The sequence below is a fragment of the Macrobrachium rosenbergii genome, chromosome 44, assembly GCF_040412425.1.
Source record: "Macrobrachium rosenbergii isolate ZJJX-2024 chromosome 44, ASM4041242v1, whole genome shotgun sequence".
NCBI classification, from domain to species: Eukaryota; Metazoa; Arthropoda; class Malacostraca; order Decapoda; family Palaemonidae; genus Macrobrachium; species Macrobrachium rosenbergii.
The window spans coordinates 2,894,872-2,908,867 of record NC_089784.1 but is presented as its reverse complement, the minus strand read 5'-3'; the positions used below and the strand labels follow the sequence as shown (position 1 = coordinate 2,908,867).

Below are 13,996 nucleotides of genomic sequence, written 5' to 3'. Positions count from 1 at the left end.
ACCAATTTTCAACTAGATTATGATATAATATGATATATACAATTTTATATTTAATAGAAACTTATATGAAACGTGTGGATTATACACTTAATTATCCTCTTTGGTTTGGGAATCCTTTTTAAACATGAATTTCAGCTTTCTGTTAATGATGGCGTCCCGTCATAAGCTCATTAGCTAAATTAGATAAATAATTATGATATTAAATCGAGGGTTTTATCTATGGACGGATCTCTTCCACTTCTCCCTTCTAGGAAAACATGGAAACGGTGAATACTTCAAATAATTTAATCTGTTGCCCATTTATTTCTTTTTCATTTAGCGCAGGAGAAAGTGTGAGTGAAACAGAGAGAGAGAGAGAGTATGTAGGTGTATATTATGAGGATAGCCATCTCCTCAAAAAATAAACAACGCAGGTGTTGGTTCAGCTCATAGGTGGGTAACCACAACTGTTGTTCAATAACTTTTAGTTTGAAGCAATTTCTTTTATAGATATAAATATATGTATAGTCATAAATAACAGAATTAAAAGGATTTGTTATAATAAAAAAAAAAAAAAATTTCATGAACGTGGGTCCTGTCCTCATCCTCAAATCTACGTGCTTAGAAACTCGCCAAACAAACATTGTGGTTACAGTGACACACTAAAAAAAAAAACAGTGACCAAGTGGGAAGCTGGAAATTAACAGAAACTACAGGCAAATCTTATGGGCAGCGCTGGGTTAGTCAGCCAATATATATATATATATATATATATATATATATATATATATATATATATATATATATATATATATATATATATATATATATATATATATAATTATATATATTCATAGTATATATATTAATATATATATATATATATATATATATATATATTTTTTTGATATATATGAAGAATATATATATATGCATAATTGTAATATTAAGAGTGCATAGTTAACTTCTCAATTTTTTTTTGGATATCTGAAGAAAAAAGTTAAGAGGGCATAGTAGATTCTACATATATCTGGTAAAAGTGATATAGATTCTACACACACACATATATATATATATATATATATATATATATATATATATATATATATATATATATATATATATATATATATATATATATGTTTGTGTGTGTAGAAATAATCAACAGAGTTTATGATTGTGAGTTTATTATTTCTATCACATTCACTCAGAAAGGATAATTCGAATGAAATGCTGTCAGTTGGGTCACTGCTGAGTCGGGAAGTTGGGGAAAACACGCTGGTATGCGAAGCAGTTAGCCTGACCAGGTAAAGCCTTAGGTATAGTGGTATTTAGGTTCCAGCTTCTTTTACGACTTCTGTGGCTCGGTTGGCAGCGGTCTTGCCTTTCAATGGAAAGACGTAGGTTCGATGCTGATGTGAGTCAGATATATATATATATATATATATATATATATATATATATATATATATATATATATATATATATATATATATATATATATATATATATATATATATATATATATATATATATAAATTCATAAATATACCTAATTCTAAGGAGACGTTGTCTTGATTATATTTAATGCTGATATAATCTTAACAACATGCTTAATGAACTGAAAACATTAACCTCATTCTAAAGGAGACGTTTTCTTGATTTTATTTAATTCCAGTATAATCTTAACAACAAGCCTTAATGAACTGGAAATATTAATTCTTCAGTGCATAGTGTGTACCTTTGAGGAAAAAAAAACATCGATTAACAAACCTGAACGCCATATAACTCGCAAAGTATGCCATAAAGTCCGTCGTCAGGGAGAGGGACCGAAATTGCTCTCCCTGACGAACGACACAGTGACGCCTCAACTAGCCTGACCAAAATTACTCTCATGAAAAGAGACGAGGCCGTGACCTGCAAATTGATGCCATCATCGCCACTTTGCCCCGGCCTCTCATCCCTTATTTGACACTGGTTGCGAGCTAAAAGCATTCTGCCAACGCGAACTCCCGAACCTCTCTCTCTCCCACTTCCACGGAGCTCCTTGCCTGCCTCCCACCGGCTCCACCTCCCACGTCGGCTCCAAATCTGGCAGCTCCAGCGTTGGGGCTATTTTTATTTGTCTACTAATTTTACTGTATGTTTCCGCGGATAAGGGGGGAAAGTGGAGCAGTAGTCTGGGACGTTCGTGCCATGTTTTTCGCGCCGTTTTATAACACCTGTATGAAGCGAGGAGGGCTCCTTTCCCGGTGTGCGATGGTATAAAAAAAATTGCTTGATACTCATCATTGTGATGGAAATGGCGCTTTGCTCTTTCAGGGCGAATGTAAAAAGCACGGAAATTTGAAATTTTGCAGATTGAAGGAGAGAGAGAGAGAGAGAGAGAGAGAGAGAGAGAGAGAGAGAGAGAGAGAGACGCCAAACCTCACCAGCTGTGATAGTTACTTTTAAATCTTTCTCATCGTTTTTATTGAACTTCTTTGAATTTTTCAATAGTGAATTATTAAGCAATCTTTTGTTTTACGAAATCTATTCAGTTTAGAATATAATATTTCTTTCAACTTTTTTTTTTTCAGCGATACATTCAAAAAGCTTCATGAAGAATATAGGTGATCAAAACATCTCTTCCTCTTGTTACCTAGCATCCAGGGGTCCATAATAATTGCTTCCGTTGCTGTATTAAATTATTCCTTTGAAAGTTTATCGTTATGGATATATATATATATATATATATATATATATATATATATATATATATATATATATATATATATTATTATTTTTTTTTTTTTTTTTTTTTTTTTTTTTTTTTGCTCCTGGATTTCGACAGGTAAAGCAAGCCAGTTGACAGAAGGTTTGGTAATGGAAGAACTTGAAAGGTTTAGAAAAGAAAGGGAATGTTTGCCTCAAGTGTTGTTTGCAGTGAAACAGTTAAGTGAGAATTTTAAAGGCAAAGCGAAAATAATGTATGTTTCAAATCTGGACGAACAAAACTCTGATGACAGAATTAATAATGCGATAATCTGAAAAAAATAAAAATTGATGATGCATGGAATAGAACAAATTCTTGATAGTGATTAAAGGCTTTATTAGGTGACCAAAGCATTTATTAAAATACTCAGACGAGAGGTTTGATTTATAATAGTATTTGAGGGCAACTGTTAAGAGTTATGGTTAGGTTCAGAAACTGAGGAGAGAAATGGTTAGGTTCAGAAGAAACTGAGGAGAGAAATGGTTAGGTTCAGAAGAAACTGAGGTACAGAATAAGTGAAGGGAGGAAGAAAGTTGGGTGGGTGTAAAGATTTAATGGTAAAATCATTTTGAAACTGAAACCAACGTTGAACCAAATAAAAACTGAAAAAGATGTTTTCAAGGTAATTTTTTTTTTGAAAAAGTGAAATAGACGCTAAATTTCAACTAGGAAGAAAAACTAAAAAAATTGAAACTTGCGAGGAATTTTTCTAAGCAGTTTTGGTTCTTTATGGAAAAACTGAAATAGTGAGAAAATTGTATGTGTAGGAAGAAAAACTGACATAAAATGAAGCGGTATTGAAAGCATGAACCACAGTATTTCGAGGTGGTTTGGTCATGGAGGAAGAATGGAGAATGAAGGATGATAGTCTTGAGTGAAAGAGCTTAACACCCTGGGAGCGTCACATGATGAAAAAGATAGAGTGAATGAGTAAAGAGTGTTCAGATTTATCTGCGTGGGTGGATGTAGGTGTATGAAGTGGTTGATATTGAACAGGTATTCCACAAAGGTGGTTTATCAACGAGTAAAGTAACATTTAAAGTCCGAAAATGGTAATGACCGTTGTTATGTTTTATCCTGAAGCATAAATATATATATATATATATATATATATATATATATATATATATATATATATATATATATATATATATATATATATATATATATATATATATATATATATATATATATATATATTTATATTTGTATATATCCTGATGTAATTTGTGTATACAGAGAGAGAGACCGAGTTTAATTAGTATGCAAATATCTGCTATCACTTAAAACCACCTCGAGCGCCGAAGGGATATCATTAAAACCAATTACAACTCTCTATTAGACAAATTATACTTGAATCCCCGGAGAACTCAAACCACATCAGCAGACTGAGATATACAGAATTGCCGAAAGTCATTTGCAATCAACTTAAATCAAGCGAAACACAGCTCAGATTTGCTTATGCGCTGTTTTCCAAGGACAGATATGCAGGAAATTAAATTCGCATCTCCAAAGTTTTATATCTGGCGTCGTATATTCGAATGTTGAGATCATGAACACAGTTTGGTGGCAAAACCTTACTTAAAAGTTATAAGTCCATAAGAAGATTATCAGAATGAGTCATGATTGGAAAATATATACTATACTGAAGATTCTACAGTTTATTGAAACATTATATAGAACAAAGGAAGCCGGTGAAGCCTTATCTTGCAGTTGGCAGAGGCGGGGAATATAGACGCAGAATTGACCCAGCCAAGAAAACCCAAACTCAGTGGTGATACCCATAGCGAAGGCATCTACCAAATTTTCAGCACTCAACTGAGAATGTCAGGACCGAACCCACTGCATAACAGGAAATATTGTATGATTCTGGTACCTCGAAATGACTGATGGGTGATCGTTTGGTAGCTTTCGTGACTGTGAATTAGCTTCACAGAAGCAATGGGTATCGACCCATGAAACGAAGGATGACAAAAGTAAAAAAGCATGCAATTTTATAATTCTGGTTATGTTCAATCTTCCAAAAAACAGTTAGAGATTCAGACACAGTGTGAGCTTGTTTGCTTGTGATTACGTTAAGTAAGAGGGAGAAAGGGAAAGAGAGAAAGAAATCAGAAGGGAGAAAGACAAATGCCCACCCCTAAAACTCCCAGGTTTCTTTTTGAACTGCGAAAAGACTTACGGAGAAAATTTACTACAAAAAAAAAAGGAACGTTAGAAAAATGTTTTCCTTGATCTTCTCCAAATTTTTTGGAATAATTATATTGATATTCATAGGTCTGGTATTTCACAAATACCAATTAGTACATCAGCAACCACACGGACAATACAGTTGATCTTGCACTCGAAACGTCCTTGATACCTCCAGTCATGTCCTTGGGTTCGACGTCGATATGAGCTTTGTTGCATAAATAATCGACTAGTGATTAGAAAAATGCTTTAGATTAGTATCTGAGTCAAAACTGAAAGTGATTTCGATGCTGATAGTGCATATAATGTTAGGTACTTTTTGATTAAAGAAATCGTGCATAGTTGGCGATCTGGGTCACAATAGAAGAACACTGAACTTAGACAGATGAAGTTAGGTTAGACAGATGAAGTTAGGTTTAAAACCTAATAAAAATCGATGAATAAAACTTAAGGAAGGAGAGGAACAGGAAGATCTGAAAGATCAGAGGTGAGAATGAAAGATGATGGGTCACAATAGAAGGAGAATGAACTCAAGTGAATGAAGTTAGTTTTTAAAAAATCTAATAAAATTCGATGACTAAAAATTAAGAAAGGGAAGGAACAGAAGAAGGTCTGAAAGATTGGAGACGTGAATAAAAGATTATACGATAATTCTAAATATCCATTTGTTATCGAAGAGTCTGAATGCAGATGGAAATATATGTAAATTCTGATATTTGAATGCGAGGAACATCAGGTTAAATGCACTTTAAATATGTTTATTACAAGGATATGAAGGGAAGGTTAAAATACTTGAGAACTTTTTGAAGTATGTAGTGTGCCAGAGGCTTCAGTAAGAAAGGACAGTACATATTTACTAATTAACTCAAAAATTTTGTCGATTTTCCAAAGACGTTGAATTCAAGGTTCAACGCCTAAGACTGAACAGGTTATCGAATTAAAGTTTCCAGAATTAAGTAGGCCTATAACCTGAAGTGTCGTTAAATTCAACGTTCAGGCCTCCAAGACTGAGCAGGCTACCTACTGAAAGTTTCCAGAATTAAGCAGGCCTGTGAACTGACGTCTGATTGAATCATCAAACTGAATAGGTTATAGGTAGGGCACGTTTCAGCTTAGACCCAGAAATGTCATTTCAGCACTAATTTGAGAATAAAGTGAAACGTGAAGGTTAATCAGTCTACCTTTTTACATTTATGTGAATATAATGTAATGTCTTAGTCCTTTTAATAGCAGGATAACTTAGGAACAATTAAATGCCAAGGTTAAAGAGTCCACCATCTTTACATTCAGTGCTTCTAATAATAAGACAGCTTAGGAGCAGAATGAAAAGTCAAGGTTAAACAATGTACCTTTAAACTCTCATCAATCATTCTTCTCACAACCACCTGTAGATCTCATCTTGCTGTGTCGTCGTAATGCCCTGGGTCCTGTGTACGTTAGTCCACCCGTGGTGACTCCAGCCTTCCTGATTGTGTACTGGCCAACGTTGTGTGGCTCTTCTTGTGGGACAGGGAACTGACCATCATCTCTTCAGCCATCCTGTTGGGTCATCTGCCTCTCGAACTGGATTGCTCTGGGGATCTTCCATGGAACGTATGAAACTTTTATCTTTATTCGTAGATGTGTTTATTGTTTTAAGTAAGAATGGAAAGGATTATTGATACGTTCAATCTGCCTTGTCAAAGCTGTAAGAAAATGTCAGTTGCTTGAAAATTAGGATGTGGAGAATCATTACAGCTCTTTGAACATCAGTGTGCTAATTATTAATTCTTGTTCACAGGTATGAAGCTCACTTGGAAAAGCAGTTTTATATTGTCCTTGGAACAATATCTGGAATTATGCTGTTGTGGTTCATCTTGGAGAATACTGTCGTGGATCGATTTGTTCGTTATACAGTCACTCAGTATGCAGGTATGTGTACAATTTGATCGGTTTCATAAGAGTAGTTCCCCTTATTCTGTTTTGACTGCCGTAAAGATTGAATTTCACGTCAGTGGCCCCTGTATGCTTGCTCCATATGAACAGGGGTTTATCTTCTGGATAATAATAAAGATAATGTCACATTGACCCAACTCACTCAGAAATTACCCTCTTCTTCTTCTTCTTCTTCTTCTTCTTCTTCTTTTCCACAGTCATTGGCTTGACCCTCTCTGGCATCTACATCAAGAAGTACGCCGACTCGACCATGGAAACGGGCTACTTCATCGCCGTCCTGATGGGAGTCTCCGTGTTCTGCCTCGTTGCTCACCTAGGCCTGGTCATCGTGCGGGCCACCAAGCACCTGCTATCCGTCAACAACAAGATCGGCGACGACCCAGTGCTCAGTTATGCCTCATGATACTGGGGTTACGTCGAAACGTCAGCCACGCAGGTTGTTGCCACCTACTCCAGTCTCTCAAAGGGACTTTTCTTTTGAAGACTGGAAGTCACCACGACAAGATGTTATGTAAATACATATATATTACAGGGTGTCAATGATGTTCAGAGGAGCTTGTTAGATAGATACTTTTGGCAGTTGTGTTTTTGTGTTTATATTTTATGACGGTGGTCATTGCTCGTTTAGGTAGATATCACTGATGTAAATTCATATATTGAAGGAGGTTAATGTACGTTTTTTTGTGTTATTTTTATGACAGTGGTAATTGCTCTTTTAGGAGTAAACATCACTGAGAAAATTCATATCTTGAAGGAGAATTATACCCTCTTTTTGTTCCAAAATACTCTCGTAGCATAGACATGCTTATTTTTCAAATTATCTTTTAAAAGAGAATTGCTTTATGACTTAGCTTCTTCCGAGCTCTGAATAATAAAAAAAAAACTGTGCAGAGGTAAGCCATGATAAACATCGCACATTTTTGTACTAGGAATTTTTCTAAGTCTGTATATACATAACTAGTTCTAATTGTTACATTAAGGACCCATTTTTTACCCACTCAGACATCAATGCAATATGTACAGTTTCCCTCCCATAGAGGAAATGAATTTGTAACTTTTTTCCAAAAGTTCACTCACACAAGAACGCACAGATTCTCAAGCTGCGTTTAGGCAGTCCACACGGTTCCCCAAATTCAGTGATGTGGCAAAGACAGTCTGTGCAGTTAACTGACTGTATCTCTTATCAAACACTCCATTTTTTTTTTTTTTTTTTTAGATGTGACTGTGCACCTCTGGTGTGTACACACTGCTGTTACAGAGGCAATAAGGAATGAGTTTATATATATGAATATCCAATGCTAGTTGCTGGATATTCTTTCTCGTGACATTGTGTTTATGTTTACAATGAAAACATTTTTGTGAATTACTAATAAATATTTGCAAGTGATTGTTTGTTATTGGACTTCCTTAATTATAGTATGGGAAATTATGAAGTGAGGAGATGGCGACATTTGATGTCAAAAACAGGAAAATATTTTAATTTAGCTTCCAAATGAAGTAAATGGAAATGTGACAATATCTCCAGTTGTCATTCCCCGTTGGGGGTTAGTGCCGTCAGTTCATCCCACGGAGTGCACTGTAGGCATTACTAAGTGTTCAGCGTCCCTTCGGCCCCTTGCTGCAACCCCTTTCATTTCCTTTTCCTGTACCTCCATTCATATTCTCGTTCTTCCATCTTACTATCCACCCCTCTCCTAACAGCTATTTCATGGTGCAACTGCTTTGAGGTTTTCCTCCCGTTACACCTTTCAAACCTCCTACTCTCAAATTTCTTTCCAGCACTGAATGACCTCATAGGTCCCAGTGTTTGGCCTGCCCCCTAAACTCTATATTCTATTCTGTTCCAGTTGCAATCGTTAGCGAGCTACAAATCTGTAAATACTCAGCTTAAATATTTTTTTAATAATCTATGTCCATTGATTAAGAATTTCTTGGTAGAAACTAATTATCTTTCGTTTTGTCTCTCAATGTATTACGATTACCAACCTAATTCGTCTCCAAGCTTAACTCTTGTAATATCACCAATAAAATGGTAAAATCTCTATGCATGCATTTCAAAAGGAAGTCAGATATCCCTGTTATACCAAAGGTATATGAAGATAAAAGATCCAGAAAATTAAAGGATGAGAATTACAAGGATCTAAAGATGGAACTCTGGGAAAACGCCCAAGTTGCAATGAGAAGTAACCCTTAAAGGTGTTTTGGGCAGCAAATTCAAGAAATGAAGCGTGTATGGGGTTTAAAGTAAAGGCTGAACAGTGGAGGGTGTAGCTGGGGCCGTAAGGGACGCCGCAAACAATTTCTTACGAGTATGGTAGTCTTTTAAGACAATGTTGATGTAATCTCGTAAGAAAGTTACAGAATATGGTGGGAAATAAACGAGAGAGAGAGTTGGTCATCCAAAGTTTCAACAAGGAGGACTTCCAGCTGCTAAGTGGACGAAAAGAATCATAGGTAATAAATCCTCATTGTTTCATTTTGTAAATGGAGTAGTCTTGTCATTATTATTATTATTATTATTATTATTATTATTATTATTATTATTATTATTATTATTATTATTATTATATGTAGCTCATTCACTGTGTAATTGGAAGCAATGCTTTCATTTTTCCTTTAGGCATGTTTCCCCTACGTTCACTACATCTCATGTAACAAAATTCTTATTATAAATCATAATTTTAATTAAGATTAGGGATATTTAGCTATATTTATCAATGCAATGCGTTAGATTTTAAAGTATCGACAGCATATCCACAAATATTAATTTTCTAAGGCGTAAATATGAATAAAAACAATAGTTTCTTTACTCACAGGAGTCATGTCTCATATGGCCAAAATTTGCAGATGACGGCGGTGAATGTTATGGATGGAGTGTCACAGCAGTGCTTGGCTTAAATTACTGTGATTCTCGAAGACACGGAACCCTTAGGCCACTTATTTATTCATAATCAGACTGGTAAGTTCATGTTGTAGGCTTATATTATAGCATTATGCTGTACATTTTTCCTGCAGAGATGTAATTGATTGGAATCTAGTCCCATGGTATTGTATAGATCCCAGGCAAGATGGAGGTTGTCAACAGGCCGAAGCCTAGGTCTATCCTGAATAGAATATACTTTGTTATTAGCATATTTCAGTGAAAGTGAGTATCCATACTGAAGGTATGGTGATTATTGTTGGCCCTTCGTGCTGATTGCACTTGTCTTATTCCATATGATTGAATCTTTGGTGAGGTTAAGTTGAAATTCATCCATTTCAAGTACGTTTTCATACCCAGTGGATATTTTGAAGTGAACAGGTTTACAATTACTGCACACTGAGTGATGCCATAGGCATTAATTGAAGAAAACTGGTCTTTAATTTGACCAATAAATAAGCTGTTGAGGGGAAAGCAAGGTGAGTATCTAATCTAATCAAGTTTTAGAGGTTTTTCTTTCAAAAAGGAGTGTTTCTCATCACAAAATGTTGTCCATTTCCAGTTTTGAGTTGCTCTTCAGCTTGTATTTTGAATCAGAAGGTATTTGCCAATGCCTACTGTGATGTGGTTTCCCTGGCTGACCAATTGGCTTTTGTTCTCTGGTAATCAGACCAGTCTTTTTTTTTTTATTTAGTCAAGACTTCCTATTGTTATCTGTGTGGTGTCTGTTCCCTGGTGCATTATTGGCACCTTGCAGATTAATCTGTAAATTAAGTAGCTATCCTTGACTGCCAAAAAATAGTATATTTAAGTGAAAAAACATCTTGTTTTGATGTGTGCAAGCTCAGAAAGCACTCAGAAGCAAAGTGACTTTAAGTATGAAATAGGCCAAGGTTTTTCTAATAGTGTGGTTGGAAATAGGTTAACTGAATAGAAAACAATGTTGTATATGTACATGTAGGCTCACAAAACAACGGTCACTTAAGAGGTGAGAGATTCTGGCAGTGACAATGTCTTTTTTTTATTGTTTCTATGTGATTTTGACAAATTTGGCATTCAGTAGAGTCATCAGTTGCCGTTTAACCCTTTCCACGCAACCTTAAGTCATAACAGTTATGGGGACCACAGTGGGAGTCTCTAGTGTTAGGGTAAGGGTAAGTTGTGGGAGGGTGGCATGATGAGGACAAGAAGTAATCAAGGAAGGTAAGGAAGCAAATACCACCTCTTTTTAATTCATGGCACCCTATATCAGGTCAGGTTAGGTATGATTACGTGGGGTGCGTCTAGGTGGCAAACCTTTCAGTCATTATGAATTGGCATCCTAATTTAGGTTAGGGAGGATAAAAATGAATTTTGGATAGGACGACCTTACTTGGGAAAGTTTAGTATCCTTGTGTGTAGTGTTTATGCATTAGACTACCATTGGAATGAAACAGCAGTGAGGTCTCTGCTGTGACTAGCATTACCAAACAAAGTGGTTTAATGCTCTCAGACCAATCGTTCGAATAGTAACCATGCAAAAAGGGACTGAAGAGAACCATTACTTCACTTCCAAGTCTTTGAGGAACTGTAAATTTTGGTCAGCCATTATAGATCTTTGCTTCTGGAATACCAAAAGTGACGTATTTATCTTTTTGGAGATATACCATTTTAGATACATGAAATCTGCCTTAGGCTGTTCTTATTCAAATAGGTATCAATAGAAAATTAAAAGTCCCAATCAGAACGTAAGTTATCGAGGCAAGGAAATTTTCGGTGATTAAATTACTTTGTTTTACGAAAAATTATCCAAATTACAACACTTAATAGTTATTTCTTTCATTACAGGTTACATGAAGATTCAGAACCGTTTGTCTCATGTTACGAAGTTACAAGTTTTCGAGGATTCATTCTACCAGAAACTTGGATTGAAATATGACTTATACCTCAGGTTACAGTTGAAATATAAACTTATAGTTTTCAAGTATATTTAACGGTGTTGATATAACTAAAGGACTATGCAGTTTGGAGTACTGTGACATTGTTTAAAGGTTGTCCACACACATGTACATACTGTTTTCATAAAGAGGTTAGATTCAAAGTTTTCCATAAACTAGATGGTCACTATTGTAATCAAGTTGAACGAGACCATTGTATCACATTCTTAGATCCACTGGACTTCCCTTAGGGGACTTCTTCATGAATTAAAGTTGTTGCTGAAACTAAGTGAAGCTAAAGAAGTTAGAGAGCTAAGAAGAGACCCAGGAGAATTAACGAAAAGCATGAGACAGAGAGCAATGCATCTGGGGCAAGAAGTAATCAAGGAAGGTAAGGAAGCAAATACCACCTCTTTTTAATTTGTGGCACCTTATGTCAGATCAGGTTAGGCACGGTTATGTCGGGTGCGTCTAGGTGGCAAAGTTTTCAGTCATTATGAATTGGCTCCCTAATTTAGGTTAGGGAGGATAAATATGAATTTTGGATGGGACGACATTACTTGGGAAAATTTTGTATCCTTGTGTGGAGTGTTTATGCATTAGACTACCACTGGAATGAATCAGCAGTGAGGTCTCTGCTGTGACTAGCATTGCCAAACAAAGTGGTTTAATGCTCTCAGACCAATCCTTCGAATAGTAATCATGCAGAAAGGGACTGAAGAGAACCATTACTTCACTTCCAAGTCTTTGAGGAACTGCCTAGTACCCAAGGCTGTAAATTTTGGTCAGCCATTAGAGAGCTTTGCATCTGCAATACCAGAAGTGACATATTTATATTTTTGGAGATATACCATTTTAGATACATGAAATCTGCCTTAGGTGGTTGTTATTCAAATAGGTATCAATAGAAAATTAAAAGTCCCAATCAGAGCATGAGTCATTGAGGCGAGAAAATTTTCGGTGATTAAATCACTTTGTTTTACGAAAAATTATCCAAATTACAACACTGAATACTTGCTTCTTTCATTACAGGTTACGTGAAGATCCAGAACCGTTCGTCCTTGTCAGAAGCAATCTTCAAGTTACGAAGTTACTAGTTTTCGAGGATTCATTCTACCAGAAACTTGGATTGAAATATGACTTATGCCTCAGGTTACAGTTGAAATCAGCTTATAGTTTTCAAGTATATTTAATGGTGTTGATATAACCTAAAGATTATGCAGTCTGAAGAGTACTGTGACATTGTTTAAAGGTTGTCCACACACACATGTACATACTGTTCCCTTAAAAAGGTTAGATTCAAAGTTTTCCATAAACTAGATGGTCACTATTGTAATCAAGTTGAACGAGACCATTGTGTCACATTCTTAGATTCACTGGACTTCCCTTAGGGGACTTGTTCATGGATAAAAATTGTTACTGAAACAAGTTGAAGCTGAAGAATTTAGAAAGCTAAGAAGAGACCCAGGAGAATTAACGAATAGCATAAGACATAGAGCAATGCATCTGGAGCCCAGCTTATACCCCCAGGATTGGTTTAACTCTAGGCCAGTCCTAAGGTCTTCAGTCTTGGTATCCTGTCAATTTACTTTACAATAATTTATACATAACTGGTGTAATATTCTCTCCTCCATTCTTCTTGCCCCACCTCTACCTCTATAATATCATTTCATTCTTGTTGCTAACTTATTTACATTTATATACCGCATATGTATATGTTGATATATTTATTTATGGTCCTTTAAAATTATTCCATAGGCGTTAATTACTTTCCCATTTCGAACGGGCATTTATTTCCAAGTATTCTTGTTCAGTTCCTTAATGATCATTGCCCTTGCTTCCTTATTTATATGTGAAGGATTAGCCTAACCTCTTCAGATATTACAGTGTGTGTTGATCCTATCATCGTATCAATATCCTCTAGTTCAGTGGTTCTCAATTTTTTGGGCATCGTGACAGACCACCATTACCCCTTACCACATTCCTCTTCAGTTAGCTGAAGTTATAATATAGAGGAAAGAAAAATGTTTGAATGCTTAATTTCGAATGCATTTTATATATAAGAAATTAATTTTACTTTTACTCAAGTCTCAAGAAATAAAGAATTTAGACTTTAGACATTATTCCTTTGACAAAAAATTAAAATTAAAGCATCGTTCTCTTTTATTACAAATTGGAATTAAAGCATTATTTCTTTGGTAATTGATAGAAATTAAAATTTAGAAAGTGCCTCGTTAACACCCCCAGAAACGGCTTCATTACCCCCAAGGGGGTAATTACCCCCAGTTTGAGAACCACTGC

At 35.4% G+C, this 13,996-nt stretch overlaps 1 protein-coding gene and 1 long non-coding RNA gene across 2 annotated transcripts; both read left to right on the top strand.

The window, feature by feature from the left end:
- The first annotated feature begins 6,320 nt into the window (after positions 1 to 6,320).
- Positions 6,321 to 8,246, top strand: LOC136829103 (uncharacterized). The gene is made up of 3 exons (XM_067087460.1): positions 6,321 to 6,517; positions 6,705 to 6,835; positions 7,057 to 8,246. Exons 2-3 carry the CDS (start codon positions 6,763 to 6,765, stop codon positions 7,260 to 7,262), a joined length of 279 nt encoding a protein of 92 aa, XP_066943561.1. The 5' UTR covers positions 6,321 to 6,517; positions 6,705 to 6,762; the 3' UTR covers positions 7,263 to 8,246.
- Positions 8,247 to 9,698: 1,452 nt separating this feature from the next.
- On the top strand, positions 9,699 to 13,720 carry LOC136829262 (uncharacterized). The gene is made up of 3 exons (XR_010850342.1): positions 9,699 to 9,818; positions 11,607 to 12,086; positions 12,728 to 13,720. It is a non-coding gene; the product is annotated as an uncharacterized lncRNA (long non-coding RNA).
- Positions 13,721 to 13,996: the final 276 nt, after the last annotated feature.

Bases quoted from the DNA above. Each gene is read 5' to 3' on its own strand.
- LOC136829103 (XM_067087460.1), top strand. From the start codon at position 6,763: ATGCTGTTGTGGTTCATCTTGGAGAATACTGTCGTGGATCGATTTGTT. The intron at 6,836-7,056 runs GTATGTGTACAA...TCTTTTCCACAG, and splicing joins TACAGTCACTCAGTATGCAG to TCATTGGCTTGACCCTCTCT.